The sequence below is a fragment of the Aedes albopictus genome, chromosome 3, assembly GCF_035046485.1.
Source record: "Aedes albopictus strain Foshan chromosome 3, AalbF5, whole genome shotgun sequence".
Classification (NCBI taxonomy): Eukaryota; Metazoa; Arthropoda; class Insecta; order Diptera; family Culicidae; genus Aedes; species Aedes albopictus.
Window position 1 is genome coordinate 369,699,020 of NC_085138.1, and position 20,604 is coordinate 369,719,623.

Genomic DNA, 20,604 nt, shown 5'->3' on the forward strand with positions numbered 1-20,604 from the left:
TTGTACATGGATGAGCTTCAAAGGATTAATAGTCAATCGTTCACCAATCAATCGCAATCAGCCAGCATGGCTCCAGCCGTTCGTTCGTTCTACAAAGACGCGACGGTATTGATCTGTGGGGCCACCGGGTTCCTCGGTCAAATCCTGTTGGAGAAAATTCTCAGAACATTGGAACCGCGCACGGTGTATTTGCTAATACGCAGGAAAAAGGGACTCGATGTAGATCAACGGCTTCAGATGCTGCTGCAAGGGGTGGTGTTCGATCGAGTTCGCTCGTTACCCATCGTGTCCAGGGTGCAAGCAATCGAAATGGACATGACCCGACCGGACTTGGGGCTGAATGAAGAAACTCGCCGCTGTCTGATTGAAGAAGTCAACGTCGTGTTCCAGCTTGCAGCGCTCGTGAACTTCATGACGCCGTTGGATCGTATTCTGAAGGAGAACGTTCAATACAATCTGCATCTATACGGTTTGATGAGGCACATGAAAAACTTGCGAGTTGCGATGCATGTATCGACGATGTTCTCCAACTGTGACCGGAAGGTCATTCTTGAAAAGGTTTACAGCGATGTCGGATTTGGAGGGTATGACTCAATCGTGGAACTTCTGAACAAGCTAGATCAACCGGAAAAGGAAGCCGTAGCGCCGATCATCATCGGGAAACATCCAAATAACTACACTTTTTCCAAGAAATGCATCGAATCAAAGCTCCAACAGGAGTTCTTCAACATGCCCATCGGGATATTCAGGCCTCCGTCCAGTAGGTCTTTCAAATGCGTTAGTTCATTGTGATAACTGGTAATCTTCCATTTCAGTTAACGCTAGCTATGAAGAACCACTCCCCGGTTGGACCAACAATCTATACGGTTACGCTGGATTCACCGTTCCGGCAATCATCTGGTTATACAGTGCTTTTTTCGTAGATGATTTCATAAAACCGATGTTTGCTCCTGTTGATTATTGCGCAAACGCTTTGCTCGTATGTGCAGTAGACGTGGCAAAGAATTATACCAAGGATCAAAGTGAAATTCCAGTCTTCAACTACGCTGACAGCCACTCGCCAATTTTGAGGGATATTTTCAATTACTCGACTGCTGGACTACCGTGGCCACAGAGCTTTATTTGGTAAGTTTTATTTTTTGAAATGAGACGGAGCCAACATACCATTCTCATTCCAGTCGTCACTTCATGATCACCCGTACGACCAACGAGTTTCGTTATCGTCTGTCGGTAAAAATGATGCTTGCTCATGCCACGATTTTTGATCGGGTTGCGATTTGGAGAGGTTATCCAGGTGGCATTCGGAAAGGTGTCGAGCGAGCACTGATAATGATGGAAAAAATTGGACCGGTGGCCATTACGACGTGGGAGGTGGAAACTGCCAACATCAAACGAGTACTGCAGGGTCTGGATCCGGATGAGAGAGCGATTTTTCAGTGCGATATGGCCACTATAAACTGGGAACGACATTACGCGGATTTTGTGCGAGGGATCAAGAAGTATGTGCTGAACATTCAAGAATTAAGAATATGTGCGTGTTACCGATAGCAACGAGGTCATGCTGATGAACATAAAACGGCCATATGTGGCCATGCGATGAAGAAAAAAAAACTAGCATTACTTCAAAAAGTATCAAGCCATCAGAAACAAGTAAACCGAAAACCCAAACCTCCAAACCTGAAAACTCAAACCTACTGTCCCAAAATTCGTCCCCATGTCAAGGCTTTTAAGCTGGACCTGACCTGTCTCCCGGAAGGAAGTCCCTGTTAACTGATAGCTGGTACGGTCCACCTTCCAGAAGAAAGTCCCTAGTCGTTGACATCAGGGATGGGAACACTCACTTGCAAAGAGTTACGCTCACTTGGTGATTTCTCAGCTCAGAAGCGTGCAATCAAGAAACGATGTATGGACGACTTTAAGCTTGTAGTTTTGTCTAAAAGTATGCCACGCATACCAAAGCCGTGACAGAGCTGTGAAAGCGACTCTGCACGTGCTGAGTGTAATTTATAATCATCTCGTGGAGAGTTACCTCCGCAGCTATATCTCACGACTTCGGTATGCGTGTGCGACCTTTGCTATATTCGGCAAACTTTTAAACAAAACCACAAGCTAAAAGTCGTACATATACATGGTTTCTTGATTGAATGCTTCTGAGCTGAGAAAACGCCAAGTGAATGTAACTCTTTGCAAGTGAGTGTTGCCATCCTTGGCTGGCGTCTGGTACGTTGCGCCTCCCGGGAAGAAGTCCCTGATTGCCGATACCTGATACGGGACATCTCCGGGCAGGTACCTCCCGAGATCCGACCGAACCCTAAAGTGTCTCCTGTTGCTGATATTTGTTCCCTTTCTCCGGCAGGTACGACCTGAGATCCAACCGAACCTTCCCTGTTGCTGACATTTGGTCCCTCTCTACGGCAGGTACGTCCCAAGATCCGACCGAACCCTGAAGTCCCGCTTTCCGGCAGGTACGTCCCGAGATTCGACCAAACTCTGAAGTGTCCCCTTTTGTTGACATTTGGTCCCTCTCTGCGGCAGGTACAGCCCAAGATCCAACCGAACCCTGAAGTGTCCCCTGTTGCTGATATTTGGTCCCTCTCTACGGCAGGTACAGCCCGAGACTCGACCAAACCCTGAAGTGTCCCTTTTTGCTGATATTTGGCCCCTCTCTCCGGAAGATACATCCTGTGATCCGACCGAACCCTGAAGTGTCCCCTGTTGCTGTTATTTCGTCCCTCTCTCTGGTAGGTACGTCCCGAGATCCGACCGAACCCTGAAGTGTCCCCTGTTGCTGATACTTCGTCCCTCTCTACGGCAGGTACAGCCCGAAATTCGACCAATCCTTGAAGTGTTCCCTGTTGCTGACAGTACGAATACGAGAAACAAATGCGATGAATCATTTTGAGAAAATTTTGTTTCATTCAAATCGTTAATTTTAAAAATTGTGGGCGTAGCTACTCTTGTCGTTACACCTGGACATCACCTCGGTAGATGGAATCAACTATATAATGTATACGCATAGAATCTCGAGACAGGTTTGCTCAGTCAAACAGACATGACGGGCGTGGTCGAGAATATCGTAAGGTACGTGGAGTGGAAAATGCAAACACTTGATACGGAAGGCCAAGGCAGTGCAGGTATTAACTATAAGAGGAACCTCTTGGTGTAAATCTGATCATGCGAAGCTCAGGAAACAATGTAGAAAGAGTTGTAGCAGACGACGTTCAACTGGATCGGAATTTTCAGATTGGCTCGCAAGGCCTACCAGAAAGCTTTTCGGTCTGATTAGAAGATTTTTGAACAAATGTTTCCGGTTTGAGTGAAGTTCTGGAATTAGGATGTTTATTCAGTCAGTACACACACTAAGAAAAATCCGCATCTAGTTTCCATGTGTCCACACATAGAATTATGCTATCAAGCTTTGCACTCGAAAAATAAATGCATCGCACATAAATTCAAATTACGCATTTAGAATATAAATGCCGCTACACATATTTTCCATCCGACTATTAGATTTTATGTGCAACCTTGCTTGGAGAACGTTTATGTGCGCGCATATAGATTGTAATAATGGAGTGAGATGGATTTTTGCCGATAAATATGTGCGGATTTTTTTAAGTGCACTTCCCTGTATGTATGGATATTATATCTTAGGATGAACCTGATGTCTTTTCTTGAAGTTATGATTCTTATTCCGAAAGTGAGCCATGCGTCGTATGAAGAAGCAAAGAGTTTCAGGCCTATCAGTTTGACCTCTTTTCTTCTGAAATGCTTAGAACGCATTGTGGATCATCATATCCGTGATGTTCATCTGGCCACTGTGCCTCTTCATGTGAACCAACGTGCTTACCAATCTGGAAAGTTCACTGTGACTCTTTTACACAAAGTTGTTTACGATATCGAGAAGGCATTCGCTCAAAAGCAATCCTGCTTGGGTGTTTTCTTAGATATCGAGGGTGCCTTTGACAACATGCCTTTTGATGCCGGAGTCATGGTATATCTCCAATTGGATTTACCAAATGCTCAAAACCGACTTCTCTGCTCAACATTACGTCAAGCAGTGTTTAGCACATTGAGTGTTTGTAGATGCCTCCAAGGGGGAGTCTAGCCACCGTTTTTGTGGAATCTCGTAACAGATACGAGGCGTTCGACCTTTGCGTTTGTTTGATTCTGAAATCAATGTGACTGAATAGGTAAGTATGTACGTTGGAGTTATTCTTGATTCCAAGCTTTCCTTCACACCTCACATTGAGTTCAGAATCAAGAAAGCTTGTATGGCTTTCGGGCAATGCCGGCGAACCTTTGGCACAACTTGGGGTCTAAAACCCAAGTATATCAAATGGATTTATACAACTGTTGTTCGACCAATATTGGCCTATGGATGTCTTGTGTGGTGACAAAATGGCGAAGTGAGAATGATCCAATCAAAATTAGGCCATCTCCAAAGGATGTGCTTAATGGCAATGTCTGGAGCGTTCTCTTCAACTCCCATGGCAGCGCTCGAAGTTCTCTTTGACGTTTCTTCACAACAAGAAGCACTTTCTTGCACTTACCACCTATCGATACTTGGTTTACTAGAGCAAACTCCTGTGAATCGCAGATCAACACAGACCTCGTTGTTTCCACTTTTGGTGGATTGGGACAAAGTTGTCCTTGTTCCAAGTGATCTTACAGTTGCTTCTAATTTTCCATATAGGAAATTTTCCACGAAATTCCATTCTCGGGAAGAGTGGACATCTCGTTATCTGGAAAAAAAGTATTTCAGACGGCATCGTATGTTACACTGATGGCTCCCTTCTCGAAGGTCGAGCTAGTACTGGTATCTACTCCCGTGAGCTAAAGCTACATCAGACTTACTGTTTTGGTAGACACTGCGCCGTTTTCCAGACCGAAATCTTTGTTCATATGAGCGGAGTGTAATTAGCACTTCAGCAACACGTAATTGGCAAAGTAATAGACTTCTGTTCAGATGGCCAAACTGATATTAAAGCACTTGCTTCGGCCAACTCTAGGCCGAAGATAGTTATCGCTTGTCGAACTCAAATAGAGGAGCTAAATTCAGCAAACGCTGTTCACCTTGTATGGGTACCTGGCCATACTTTTATTGCTGGAAATGAATTGACTGGTGAGTTAGCGAGCACTGGAGCATCACATGACTTCATTGGTCCTGAACCAGCTGTTCTGGTATCCAAGTGTTGGGTTAAGCTTCAGATTCACACCTGGGCTGCCACTCAACACAGACAATACTGGAATAGTTTGGAGCCATGTCGTCAAACCAAATTGTATTGTACTGAGCCATCTACCTACAAGGGTGGCGAAGTATCTTTCAAATCTGTCAAAGCAGAATTGCAGCATTCTGGTCAAAGCATTGACTAGCCACTGCCGACTCAGCTATCACATGGCGAATATTCAGCAAGCTGATTAATTGTTAAGTGATAGCTGTGATTCTGATAATGGAACTTCGTATCATTTGATATGTAACTGTCCAGTTTTCGCGCAACTGCGTTTCCGAGTACTCGGTATTGCCCATGGCGGAGATTTATAGATTCCGCCGCGAGATTAGGCTCATTTTCAGCGTAGGTTCATTAAAAATATTTGTTTACTATAATACAGAAATATTGCCAAATGTGTAATCAACAACGTAGCGTAAAATATTCACCAGGGCACGGTCTGTTTTTATATCTGTGGGCCCACGCAAGAAAAATCCACGCAACTAATTTCCATGCAGGAGTCTAAACAGGTGGAATCTCCGCAATAAACACTTATTTAGTGAAACTGACTTCAAAAACCTGAATCTTTAGGATATTCAGTTGTTCTTAACTTATAATGGTAAAGAGGTGTGGGCTCTCTTTACGTTTTATGCGTTTCCAGGGCGCTATTTGAGCCCATTGTGGTACGCTTATGCGATAGTACCCTCCCTAATAGAAAAATATGATACAACGTGCTTAACAACCCTTTCGGGCTATCATCTTGATCATACAGTGAATGATACAATCATTCACTCTATCAGCAGTGTATCATACATTTTTATTAGGGCTCTTCCAGGGTATCTTTTCCTATTTCTCTACCTATCGCTATCTCTACCCTCATCCTAATTTCCTTCCTTTTCCCTCAGGTAGATGATGGAATAGCCTTTTATTATGGCGATGACACAAACGTCCCAAATGGAGGATAACGTGCCTCTGGAGCCGGCCTTCTGATACTTACCAACCGAAAATCCTGTACGTTGTATAGTATAAAAACGTAGGCCCGAAATCCGATTTTTCCGGCACCCACGAAGATCGGACCGGTTCAACTTCGATAGATAGTGAGTTATGACCGAGTTAGTCGCGGAGATATGATCAGTTCAATTTCATCGATACATAAGTTCTACAAATGTTTTTTTACTGGCCACATAACGGTTAAGCTTTTTTCGGGATTCTAAGCGTTCGGATAACTTAAGTCAACACGACATAATTCATCTATAATTTACTTTTCATAAAATAACTACTCAGTACGTACTTCTTGATTCCTCGCACAAAATCCACGTAATGCCGTTCCCAGTTTATAGTTCCCATATCGCACTTGAATATTGCTCTTTCATCCGGGTCGAGATCTTCCAGAACTCGTTTCATATTGGCAGTTTCCACCTCCCATTCCGTTATCGTCATCAGTCGAGTTTTTTTCATCATTTTCAGTGCCTGTTCGATACCTTTCCGTATACCACCTGGATAACCTCTCCAAATCGCAACCCGATCGAGTATCGACGCGTGAGCAAGCATCATTTTTTCCGACACGCGATAACGGAATTCGTTAGTCGTACGGGTGACCATGAAGTGACGACTGGAATGAGGATGAAGGGTTAGCTCCGACTCACTACAGAAACCAAAACTTACTAAATTAAGTTCTGTGGCCACGGCAGTCCAACGGTCGAATATTTGAAAATATCCTTAAAGATAGGTGAGCAACTATGAGCGTAGTTGAAAACTGGAATTTCACTTTGATCCTTATTGTAGTTCTTTGCCACGTCTACTGCACACACGAGCAAGGCGTTCACACAGTAATCAACGGGAGCAAACATCGGTCTTACAGAATCATCTACGAAATAAACGGTGTACAGCCAGATAATAACGGGAACCGTGAATCCAGCGTAACCGTATAGATTGTTGGTCCAACCGGGAACTGGTTCTTCATAGCAAGCGTTAACTGAAATGGAAGATTACCAGTTATCACATTCAATAAACGCGCTTTAAGAACCTACTGGAAGGAGGCCTGAATATCCCAACGGGCATGTCGGAGTACTGTTGTTGTAGCTTTGCTTCGATGCATTTCTTGGAAAAAGTATAGTTATTTGGATGATTCCCGATGATGATCGGCTCCACGGCATTCTTTTCCTGTTCATCCAGCTTGTTAAGGTGTTCCACAATGAAGTCGTACCCGCCAAACCCCACATCGCTGTAAACCTTTTCGAGAATGGCCTTCCGGTCACAGTTGGAAAACATCGTTGATACATGCATCGCTACTCGCAAGTTCTTCATGTGTTTCACCAAATCGTACAGATGCATGTTGTATTCAACATTCTCCTTCAGAATACGATGCAACGGCGTCATGAAGTTCACATGCGCTGCAAGCTGGAACACTACGTGAACTTCTTCAATCAGACAGCGGCGAGTTTCTTCATTCAGCCCCAAGTCCGGTCGGGTCATGTCCATTTCGATTGCTTGCACCCTGGACACTATGGGCAACGAGCGAACTCGCTCGAACACCACCCCCTGCATCAGCATCTGAAGCCGTTGTTCTACATCGAGCCCCTTCTTCCTGCGTATCAGCAAATACACCGTCCGCGGTTCCAACGTCCTAAGAATTTTCTCCAGCAGGATTTGACCGAGAAAGCCGGTGGCCCCACAGATCAACACCGTTGCGTCTTTGTAGAACGAACGTACGGCGGGAGCCATGCCGGCTGACCGCAATTGATTGGTGAACGGTTGACTTCAAAACCCCCTAAACTGATTCGTGTACGACAATTTACTGTGAATCCGACTTCAGAATAACCACTTCGAATCGCAATCAGTCAATTCCAAATGAAACCTTTTCGTCGTTCGAAGTGCCGTTGTGAAGTGGCACTGCATATGCTAATGCAGGCTAATTTGAAACGACATCCAGAACGCCATTTGAATCGGTAAATGTTACTCAACAACGATTAGCTAATATTGAATATTGATTGGCCATTGACAACGAATTTGAAGAAGGAATGTAGATAAGTGTATCGATGGAAGGTCGAGGACGATTCTTACTTTCTATTTTAGCCTGATCCAGTAACTGCTGTTGTTTCCCTGAACCTACGCGATTTTGGACCGGTGACAGTTATTTTTCCGACGAACTCGGAACTTAAATTGTCAAGAGCTTACCTAGGAGTCATCTCCATTCTACTCGGTCAATGACTGCGCGTCTCCAGTTCCGCACTCTGCGAAGGGTCCGCAAAGCGTCCTCAACTTAATCAACCCACCTAGCTCACCTACCGCTGAATACCGCACTCAACAGCTGAATACCGGTTTATTCAGCGTTTTGTAGATTGTTAACTTCGTGTGATGGCAAACTCTGTTCGATCATATAGTTCTGCGGAGTCCAAAGTAAGCTCGATTTCCTGCCACAATGCGTCTTTCAATTTCTGTGCTGTTGTCGTTGTCGGCGGTCAGCAGTGAGCCGAAGTACACGAATTCTTCAACCGCCTCGATTTAATCACCGTCGATAGAAATTCGGGGAGGCGTGGCGGGCGCGGTAATTCCTCTCTGGAGTCCTTCACCATCATGTACTTTGTCTTCGACGCATTAATGACTAATCCGATTCAAATGGCTTCATTCTTTAATCGTATGTACGTTTCCACCATCGTCCAAAACCAAGCAGCTAAACGGACTTCGTGAAAATCGTTCTCCTCGTACTCATACCCGCTCTCCTTATTACACACTCTAAAGCAATGTTAACAGGAAGTACGAAACACCATCACCTTGTCGCAACCCTCTGCGAGATTCGAAGGGACTCGAGAGTGTCCCTGATACTCGAACTACACACATCACTTGATCCGCCGTCGCCTTGATCAATCCAATCAGTTTATCCGTGAATCCGTATTCGTGCATCTGGTCACGATCGATTGTATCATACACCGATTTGTAATCGATGAACAAGTGATGTGTGGGCACGTTGTATTCGCGGCATTTCCGCAACACCTGGCGGATGGCGAACATCTGGTCCGTTGTATCGCGTTCACCCATGAATCCAGCTTGACATTGCCCCACGAACTCTCTTGCAACTGGTGATAGACGGCGGCATTAAATTTGAGAGAGTATCTTGTAGCCAGCGCTCAGTAATTTTCACTACATCACATATCACATATAACATATTAACATGATAAACAATAGTACGCCACAATACTCGGTTTATGCCTCCAGCTCTCTATCCTCGATCAATCTCGATGCACGCAAGATCTGGTCCACCCACCTCTGCACTTCTCATTCGGATCTTTGGCGAACACCAGTTTGGCAGAGCCGTTGTTATTCGGCATTCTTGCAATATGCCCTGCCCACCGTGCCCTGTTTTGGCCGGGAATCAGCTGCCAGGTCAAGGAAGCTGTGATGCGCTGCGAAATTTCACCTTCACAACCGACACCTCATGAAAAGTCATGCAAAAAAAAGTTCCAAGTCGTTTCTATGGACGTCTCTTTTGCAGAGTATCTGGGAGATAAGAAAAAGCTTTTGGTGACCGTAGATCACTTTTTTGTTTTCCTTGAAGTCGATATACTCAAGGATATAACGTATGTACGTTATAGCCGCGGCGAAGACGTGTGCGAATTTCGACTGTGATAATAATGAATTCGGGCCGAGTCTAAATAGGTGCAAATGTCGCAATATGTTGGAAGCTCTCCTAATCGACATACCGTTTTGCAGCCCACCAGGTAATGCATTGGGACCTGGTATTCATGGCATTTTTGTAAATGTTACCGTACGGTAACGATTTGGTCTGGTTATCGACAGGCAGGAGGCGAAACCAGCTTGATAACTTCTCTTGAATTCAACCGTTATAGGTGACAGACGACGGAAGATGATCTGGGATAATACTTGAAAGCCAATATTTAAAATAGTGATCGCTTGGAAGTTCTCCCCATTCTGGAAGGTTCAGCCGAAGCGCGTGGTTGCAAAATAAATTCGCTAAGAATTTCGGTGTGATTTAATACGTGAAATCGCGTTAAATACTAGCTGAATACACGTTTGTGGAAAGAAGAACTATCATTTTTTGAACAAAAAGTGAAATAAGTGTTCAAACAAGCGTAAAATCTGAAAAAAAGTTAGAAAGAAAGTGAAACGAGTGCCACGGACGCCATTTTGGCGGACGTGAGATGCAAAATGGAGGGCGTCAAACAGAAACCACCCGATGTTTCAAACACACTGGGACTAATCCCCCAAGCAGCACACATGTCACAAAGGAGTGTTGACAGCGCAGGTTTTTGGTTGTACAGGAGTTACATTCATGTTATTCTAACTCAAAGGCAAAATAACTTGAAAATGACTCGTGTGCAACCAATAACCTGCGCTGTCGACACTTCTTTGTGACTTGTGTGCTGCTTGGGCCATGGAGCACAGGAGAACGACTTAAACATGATCGTCGGAGCCGAAGGAGGAGAAGGATCGAAGTTTCATGCGAGCGACACAAACAACATGACCCAAATCGTTGGCAACGGACCGAGACGCAACGTCGAACAACGGAATATAACGTACAACAGAACGGATGTTGGTCCGTACCGGTTGTATTTCGAATTACGTGACACACAAAATGGAATCAAGCGCATCAACAAGTTCTCCTTAGGGAGCAGAATTAGGAAGATGGAGACGTACAGAAGACACATCGAAGACATGAAGCAGGTTGGCAGAAACCGCATAATGGTGTATGTCAACAGTTACATCAAGGCGAATTCACTGATGGAAGAGATCAACCAAGACAAGAAAGGTGAATACAAAGAGTATGTTCCCACCCACTTGGTTTGCGTGACGGGTATAGTGGCAGGAGTACCATCGGACATTCCGATTGAGGAGATAGAGGAAGACATAATGTGTTATGCATCCATCGTAAGCGTGAGGAGAATAACTCGCAAGGAGGGTCTTGAAAGAGTGCCAATCAACAGACTCAGCGTAATGTTTCGCTCAAGAGTGCAGCCCGAGCGAGTCAGATTATTCTGCTGCAGCAGCAATGTAAGATAGTTCCTACAGAAATTGGTCGTCTGCAGCAATTGTTTGCGGTTCAACCATCATGCAGACAATTGCAAGAGCAGTAAGAGATGTGGACAATGTCTTGCTCCCCTTGAAACGGAAGAGGAATTCAACAGCTGTACCAAACAAATGCGATGCGCCCATTGCAAATCAACGGACCACAAAACTCAAGACGATGCATGTAAGGAGAAACTACGGCAGCTGAACATCAAAAAGCTAATGGCGAGTGCTATCACCTACTCGGAAGCGAAAGAGCTGTATCCGATATGGACACAGAACACATACGCAGTACTGGAGAATGCGGAAGAGTTTCCAGCACTTCCAAATACATACGTGGAAATGTCGACTGGAAAATACACCAATCCACTAAGGGAACAATGGCAGAAGACGAATGAACAGAGGACGAAAATCCAACCGGCCGTCAAGGTGTATAAGGACAAATCAAAGGACTCGAATAAGAAGCCACCGCAGGGAGGTAAAAGGCCCAGAACCGAGGAAGCAAATCGGGATCAGCCGTCAACGAGCAGGCAAGGACCCGGTAGCCAGACCAATGGAGTGGCCTTGAACAACCCATACAAGGTCGCAGAAAAGGAGAAATGGGAGCGGATTACACAAGAAGCTAAAAGAAACGCCGAAGAAGCAGCGAGCCGCGACATGAAAACGGCAATCATGTCGCTCTATGCAGACTTCCTAACGGAAATTGGAACCGCAGAGGATGTAAAACGTAAGTTCAAATCATGCACGCAAAAGCACTTTAACCTGACAAATTCTGTAGTCGAAAATATTAACAAAAAACAGTTCTAAACATTAGAAATAGAATGTCGAAGCTCAAGTAAGATCGTATGTTCAAATTCGCAAAAATAAACAAATTAAAAATCATACAGTGTAATGTACAAAGTCTCGAAAAACAGAAAACTGAAATCCGTCGAGTATTAGTAGAAAATGGCTACGATATAGCTATTTTGTCAGAGACGTGGACGCAAGTAATGCTGGAAAGTAGTAATCGATACAAAATATCAAATTACCAATTCGTGCCCAAATCCCGGTACGATAACTACGGGGGAGTGGGTATATTTATACACAATTGTTATAACTATGCCCCAATAGAAATGCCTGATACTTCTGATAATATACAGATTTGCGCCGCAAAATACTACCGATAGATGTCATAGTTGTAGCGGTATACGTGAGTCCGTCGGCAACAAACAGCGAGTTTCAAGAATATATCCAAAAAACATTTGATCACTTGCGAAATCATGGAAGAATAGTGCTAGGGGGCGATATAAACGCACACCATTACCTTTGGGGAAACGACAGTTGCGACAGAAAAGGTAGCATATTCGTGGATGCTGTGACAGGGAGCGATTTGATATTACTGAATAACGGAGAAAACACCTTCATCCCTATTTAGCTGAACAGGAGGCCGACTGCGATAGATGTAACTCTATGCAGTGCTAGCTTATACAATGAGGCAGAATGGAAGGTTCTTGAATACGGAATAGGCAGTCATCATATGGCTTTGGAAATCTCTATAGGAAGTAGCATACAGAAGAAACAGACATACGTGTACAATATGAAAAAATACAATACATTGATCACACTCAATACAGAGGACGTAAAATCCATATCTGACCTAAACAAATGTGTTAAAAAAGCATACAGGGGAAATAGGACGAAGGACAATCGAACACCAAAGTTATGGTGGTCGACCGAGGTTGAAGAGGCCTGGAAACAAAAAAAACGTTACTAGGAGGAAGTTTAACAAACAGTCTATTTCGGAAAATTTGTTGAATTACAAGAAAACAGCAGCTAGGTTTTTGAAATTAAAAAGAGAAGAAACCAGGAAGAAATTCGAAGAATTCCCCAATGAGATAACACCTTTCACAAGCTCGAGGGAGCTTTGGGCAAAAGTAGGACGACTAACAGGGAAGAGAATACGGCGAAAGGAGAACAATCTGTTCGAAGATGATAGAGGACTAACTGAGGCTTTTTTGGATTTGCATTTTGGACCAAACGAACCAAGTCTTGATACACCAGCATTATCAGCAACGCAAGATGCTATCCTCACCAGAACAAAATGGGACACTATTCTGGCAAGAAAGGGAAGATCAGCTCCAGGTGAAGACCGCATAACATACGAGATGTTGAAGCAATTGAAGCCGGAGGTAGTCAGCACCATAATAGATGAACTGAATGCAATGTGGATAAGAGGTTGCGTTGATGATTCTCTAAAAACCATAAAAGTAGTGGCTATACCAAAACCTGGGAAGGACCAAACGAAACCTGAAGGAAAACGACCCATATCACTTGTTCCAACTTTAACAAAAGTTATGAACACAGTCATTCTGGAAAGACTGGAAAGAGCAAGTGGAAAAAAAAGCAAATCCTACCTGAAACGTCTTTTGGGTTTAGGAAGGGAACGTCGATGACAACGTGCTTAACTTATGTAGTCAACGCCATAAAGAGTAAAAAACGCGAAAAGAAATTAACCGCCATGATTTTCATCGACTTAAGTAATGCGTTCAACACTGTGGATTGCACAATTCTCGCGAAAATGTTGTATGACATTGGAATCTCTCCGGACGTGGTATCATGGGTCACCAGTTTTCTGACGAATCGTAGGATCAACTTCCATATGAGGAAAGAAACCGTGACTCGCTGGATCAATAATGGACCTCCACAAGGGGATGTCCTTTCACCAACGCTATTTAACATCTATTCTTCATCGTTACATACCATTCGAGAAGAAGGGTAGAGTTGGTACAATTTGCCGATGACTTCGGCATTTTGGTGACGGCCAAAACCCTGCAGGAGTTGACCGAAAAAGCACAGGATAGCGTCAACAAATTCACCAGCATCTCCGAACAATTGAAGCTAAAAATCAACGAGACTAAAACTAAGGCTCTCTTGTTTCAACACAGTAATAACGAGTTGAATATTAACATCAATGGTGTTAAACTGGAGACAGTACGTACATATCCGTACTTAGGAATTACGTTGGATCGATATTTGAACTTTGGAGCGAATACAAGAGAGCTGCAGAGGAAATTGCAAGATAGGACAAACATGCTAAAGGTGTTAACCGAAATCAAGAAAGGAGCGCATCCAGCTACTATGATCCAGATCCACAGGGCTTTGCTGAGAAGCAAGATGGAATACGGTTGTGTAGTCGATAACAATGCTAGTAAAACTAACAAGAAGAAGTTGATTACAACGAACAATGCAGCCCTCAGAAAAGCCACTGGATGCACCAGGTCTACACCCTTGAATGCATTAGCTGCCATCTCGGGGGAGGAGCCTACTGAACTGAGACAGGAGTATGTAACAGGTAAAGACATTGCGAGACACTTCGAAAGGAACAACCTAGTAGCTAAACAGCTCCGAGTCTTAGTCCGATCCATGGATGACGATATGGACAAGTACACGTATTTAGAGAAAATGTATCTCCAAAACCAAGCCATGTTCCTAAACATCGTACCAATAGCTAGAATACAACAGGACGAAGACGCTGTGGAAATTCATCCTTACATGGAAGGGATGATAACACAAGTTTACAAAATAAAACGAAAGTCGTGAACTTCTGTCAACGACCAAAATTTTTGAAGCACAATTTAGTGCTGATTTCGAAACCGAACTTCAAAAAAATTAAAGTAGAACAGTTTTTGAGTTTTACCTCAATATCGAGTTTTGTAACTTTTCAAAATATGTAATTTACTAAAATTCAAATATATTGCGATTTGTTCAACCAATTTTAAATCTTTTTCCATAAATTAAAAGCTGAATACAATACCATTCAATCATCTGAATACAGGTTTTGCGTCAGATTGATGAAATACAAGATATTGGCGAGTTTTGGGGACGATCTTCTCAAATTTTAGCAAAATTCCCAAAATTTTTTGAAGAAATGTATTTTTTTCAATAAGAAAAAAAAAACAACTTAAAAATTCTTTCTCGACGTTTATTTGACATATCATATGTAGGCGAGTTACAGTAAAAATTTCAGCTCAATCGGAGCATTGATTACGAAGAATGAGATGTTTGAAGTGAGCGACTTTGCTTAAAAATAGAACAAAAATCGATTTCAAATCATCAACGTTGTATGGGAAGTCGAAAAATTTTCCGCTCTACTGTATTTTTTTTTCCTTCACGTTTTCGAATTCAGGGCATGATTCTACACCAAAAATGATAATCAGCTTACCGAGTTCAAAAATGCTGTAAACTAGTGTAACTAATAAAACGAACACCAATCCCAAATCACTGAAACAGATGGTACTGTTTCTACTCAACGGACCATACAAGGATAAAGGAAGAATATATACGGACGCTTCTAAAAGTGGATTAAACTATTCTGTTGGAATATTTGTTGAGGGACATCGAAAAAGACTACATTATAGGCTGCAGGAAGAAACCAGCATAACATCTGCGGAAATAATTGCCATAATGATTGCCATGAAATACATAGCCGAAAATGAAATGATTAATGTAGTGCTACTCACGGATTCTAGATCTTCATGTGTGATGCTGGAAGAGGTCCAAGAGCAGGGCACTGGACCGGAGAACCTAGTAGAGATCTTCAAGATCGCAAGGCGATGGAAAACCATAATCCAGTGGGTGCCCAGCCACTCATCGGTATTGAGAAACGAAATAGCAGACGAGCTGGCCAAGCTAGGACTCACAAACGAAGGAGCACCGGTCTACAAAAACAAACCACTACGAACGGATGTAAACTTCAGGTTGAAGAACATCAAGTAGGAGAAAGTCGAGGATTGGTATCAACAATACTCTGTGGAAAAGGGCAAACGTTTCTACGAAATTCAGCCAACTTTTGAACCAGATCCGTGGTATAAAAAAGTGGATATGCCAGGATCTGCTGTACGACTCACGAACAGAATTATGACAGGACACGACTTCTCCTAATTTTGGTTAGGCAAAATGAAGATAACGGACAGCGAGGAGTGTGAATTCTGCGAGGTTCCAGAAACGGGAGAACATACAATATTACACTGTCCGATGTATGGTCACATAGATCAAAATACAGTTTTGAACTGAAATTTAGAAACCTGACTGAGCTTTACAAAAGTAAAAATATAGAACTGTACAAAGAAGTTGTCGACTTCGTTAGAGAAACTAAACTAAAATTATGACAAGACAGACACAGAATAAAAACAAAGGGTGCATTGCGTTATGAACGTTTCGTCAACACAAGGAAAACTGCAGCTGGCGATATGGTCTTTGCTACCGGGCCAACAACAGAAGCTGACAAGTGGCAGCTTCGAACGAGAGGAAAGAAGAAGAAGTTCTCCCATTTCAAATGGTTACTTTCTTGTGAATGAGGCAGATTACTCCTTCTGACCACTTCTTCCAGTAGTTGTTCAGTTCCCCAAATCCGACAATCATCCGGTACAGGTAGGTGGTCAACTTATTTGGGTCCATCTTGATGAGTACAGCTGCGATACCATTATTACCAGCTCCTTTGTTGGTTTTGAGCTAATGAATGGGTGTTGGCTCATTTCCGTCCTCTGCTGTATTGGCGTAGTCGTTTCGTCCGTTGACCTATTCCCCCGTACCTACGATCTCCACGCCATTCAGGTGCCCATCTAAGTGATGCTTCCACCTTTCGATCACCTCACATCCGTCCGTCATGATGCCGTTGTGGTATGCGTTGAGCTTCTGGTAGAATTTCCGTGTTTCTTGGGAACGGCACAGAAATTCCACTACTACGCACTCCGCTTCTTCCAGACGGCACTTTTCCCCCTGAAATAGGTTGGTCTACTGTTTCAGCTTCCGTTTGTACCGTTCCACGTTCTGCCGGGGTCCTTGCTGCAGCATTACCGCTCGTGTTGGATTCTTCTCCTCTAAAAACGCTCTGCACCTTTCGTTTCGCCGTCATTTTATGGTTATTTTCCAACAGTTCTCAAGAGGGGCTACATCGAGCTTGCCCTCGTCCGGCAATGTGCCTCGAGATTCTGGATGTCAACACCGGTTGCTTCTATTGCTCTCTGGGCTGTAAAGTGGCGGTCGCCGATACACTAGTATATTGTTGATGACGGAGAGTTTTAAGGGCAATTTTAACATCACCAGGTGGTGGTGGGAGTCGAAGTTAGCGCCAAGATGATCCTGACATCAATAATGGCGGAAAAGTATCGTCCATCAATCAGAACATGGTCGGCATGCGCGTAACTACATACATCGGATTTGGTCCCACAGCTCCAACGTCGTGCTCGGTTGTTATGCACTACAGCCCAGGGAGGGTGCAGGCACGTCAAACTCGAACAAATTACGCCTACCTAACATGCATCGAGCGGGCCTTCCCAAACAACACAATGCGATTTCGTGGGCCATCCCCTTCAGCAAAACAAACCGATTTCCTAGCAGGATTCGACCAGGTCGCGTTGCCAGTCGACCCTAACACACTCGTAAAAGATGAGTAGTAGGCCTACCTTGCCGCTTGCGGATCCCCTGCTACAGCCAGGGTGCATGATATTGGAGCTAAGGGGGCAAATGCGTTGTAGTTACGCGCATGGTGATCGGTTTGAGTTTTCAACTGCTGCCAAGCATAACGAAAACGGAGGTTCATCATCAAGAGCAAGAATTGAAAAAACAACAAAAACCGCATTGGATTACAAAATGGTGAGTCGACAACCTCTGAAGGGGCGTCAACTACAGATCTGGTCCTCACAAGTTCCTATACAAGCTTCGTCGAGTTCACAGATGACAAAGATCACCTAGAATCATGGGCGACACTGTTGTCCTTGTGACCTCTGCTAGATTGACTGTGCGTCTGTTCACTAAGAAGGTGCGGCTCAAACAGCATCTGTTCTGGCATCCAGTGGCTCTCCCATGTAGTGTGAAATTTATGTATAATCCTTTAACATGTTCTGGATAATTTTAAACACTTATGCTAGATTAATTCTTCAGTGCAATAAAATTGTAAACTTTGTTTGCCAACAGCTAAACTATATATTTATATTATTATTATTAAGCTTACAATTGACAGACAGAATTCATAAAAATGGAGGATATTATAAATTAAAAATCAAACACAAGTAAAAATTAATACAAATATAGAAGATAAACAACTTAACCATATACCTGTTTATTTCATTTTAAACACATACTTCTTGATTCCGGGAATAAAATCCGCATAATGTTGACGCCAATTAACACTCGCTAGGTCACACTCGAACATTTCACGCTCTTCTGGGTCCAAGTTCATCTGGATCCGTTTGATGTTCGAATTCTCTATGTCCCACGTTGTCAACGTCATCAATCTGGATTTGTCCATCAGCTGGAGCGTACGATCGATAGCTTTCCGTATGCCCGGCCTCTGACCCATCATAAGTCGGACGCGATCCAGGGTCGAAGCGTGAGCTCGCATCAGTTGCAGTGCTACGCGGTAGCGAAATTCGTTGGTCGTGCGGGTATTCATGAAGTGACGACTAGAATACAGACTAGATTAGGTTAACCGAAATCTACTGGAGAGTAAAACTTACTAGATATATCTCTGAGGCAGTGGCAATCCTTCTGTCAAATATTTGTACATATCTCCGATGTTCGGACCACAATTGGCTGCGTAGTTATAGACGGGTATTTTAGTTTCCCCATTATCGAAGTTTTTTGCCACATCAACAGCGCTCAGTAGCAAGGCGTTAGCACAATAATCCACCGGAGCAAGCATCAGTACTGTGGCATTATCGATGAAGTACGCTCCGTATAACCCCAAAATCATGGGAATCACGTACCCGCCGACACCGTATAGATTGTTAATCCATCCTACTAGAGGTTCTTTGTAGGTGGAGGTTACTGTAAGAGAAAATGTGTAACTGTATTCTAATACACCAGATTCTAGTTGAAATGCATTACTCACTACCAGGCGGTCTGAATATCCCAACCGGTAGATGGGAAAAGTCCTGTTGTATCTTCAGCTCAACACACTTTTTGGCAAACGTGTATGTATTGGGCAGACCTTTTAAGATTAATGGAGTTAGAGCTTGCTTTTCCTGCTCGTTCAAGCCGTTTAGAAGGTTCACAATACAGTCGTAACCACCAAATCCCACATCGGTACACACTTTTTCACTTATGGCTTTTTGATCGCAGTTTGAATACATCGTTGACACTTGCATCGCCACTTGAAGGTTCTTCATGTCCTTCACTAGTTCATAAAGATGCAGATTGTTCTGTACATTTTCCTTCAGAGAAGTTTCTAGTGACTCATTGAAACTAACAGAGGCAGCAAGTTGAAAAACTATGCCGACTTCCTCCTCCAGCTGGCGACGAATACCCGCATCCATACCCAAATCCGGTCGAGTCATGTCCACTTCGATTGCTTCCACCCTGGGCGCGGAAGGCAACGCGCGAACCCTGTCGAAAACTACTCCCTCCAGCATCTTCTGCAGGCGCTGCTGGGCATCCAGGCCCTTTTTCTTTCGGATCAACAGATACGCCTTGCGAGGCTGCAGCACTCGTAAGGACTTTTCCAGTAAAATTTGGCCGAGAAATCCAGTTGCACCGGAAAGCAGTATGGTGGAACCCTTGTAGAATTGTCTTACGGCTGCCATGTCGAAGTTCAAATTCGATTCACACGTGTTCTCACCAACGTTCTAAACTGATCTAAGCCCTACGAATTGATATCAAACATCGAAAACCCTGACGGACTGGACAAAGTGGCATGAATTATACGGCACGCAATGATAATTATGTGGTTGAATGGAAACGCATCTACACTTCTGGGAGTAAGAGGTGGTGAATACGTCTGGATGTAATAAGAATCAGCGTTTATCAGAGGGGGTGGCAATTCCTTAGCGCATCTGAAAATCATATAATCTACGCATTTGTATGATTAATTTGAATGAACTTATCTGGACGGGCCTCCAATAGTGAGGTAAAGTTTCAATCAAATACATCAGTTTCAAATGTAATTAGTAAAGCAATAACTTACGCTTAGGGCTTCCGGAGTGTAAGACGTGTACTGTACAATTTACTTTACTCTTGGGAAAGTGCACTCACAGCAAGGGACAACACAATTGACGAATGAATTGAATTGTGCTTATTAATTAACTATCAAGAAAGTACACGAACTGTAGTTGTTCCAAGCCAAAAATCTGTCCTGATACAAATTGATGTAAATAACAAAACAGCGAAATCAATCAGAAAATAATACTTAAGTCGACTTATGTTAATTCCTAAAAGTATTGTATGAATTCATGGTCTTTTAACAATAATATTAACATGGAACGAGCTCAACATTCATTGTTACGTCCAACGCTAAAACTATGGGATTACCAACTATTATGGTGTAAAAACCAAAAACCTCGTAAGAAATGGAGAAGTTATTCTTTCATATCTTCATCGTTCTATGGAAAGAATGGAA

At 43.4% G+C, this 20,604-nt stretch overlaps 3 protein-coding genes across 3 annotated transcripts; 1 reads left to right on the forward strand and 2 right to left on the reverse strand.

The window, feature by feature from the left end:
* On the forward strand, nt 1-1,548 carry LOC109432283 (fatty acyl-CoA reductase wat-like). Its single transcript, XM_019708613.3, has 3 exons — nt 1-760; nt 816-1,125; nt 1,179-1,548. The coding sequence occupies exons 1-3, from the start codon at nt 7-9 to the stop codon at nt 1,546-1,548; spliced, it is 1,434 nt and encodes a 477-aa protein (XP_019564158.3). The 5' UTR covers nt 1-6.
* Nucleotides 1,549-6,458: 4,910 nt separating this feature from the next.
* LOC109397065 (fatty acyl-CoA reductase wat-like) lies at nt 6,459-8,269 on the reverse strand. The gene is made up of 3 exons (XM_019669389.3): nt 7,238-8,269; nt 6,873-7,182; nt 6,459-6,819 (listed from the first exon to the last, which is right to left on the reverse strand). Exons 1-3 carry the CDS (start codon nt 7,929-7,931, stop codon nt 6,459-6,461), a joined length of 1,365 nt encoding a protein of 454 aa, XP_019524934.3. The 5' UTR covers nt 7,932-8,269.
* Nucleotides 8,270-18,287: 10,018 nt separating this feature from the next.
* On the reverse strand, nt 18,288-20,485 carry LOC109397025 (fatty acyl-CoA reductase wat-like). The gene is made up of 3 exons (XM_019669347.3): nt 19,102-20,485; nt 18,728-19,037; nt 18,288-18,673 (listed from the first exon to the last, which is right to left on the reverse strand). The coding sequence occupies exons 1-3, from the start codon at nt 19,790-19,792 to the stop codon at nt 18,331-18,333; spliced, it is 1,344 nt and encodes a 447-aa protein (XP_019524892.3). The 5' UTR covers nt 19,793-20,485; the 3' UTR covers nt 18,288-18,330.
* Nucleotides 20,486-20,604: the final 119 nt, after the last annotated feature.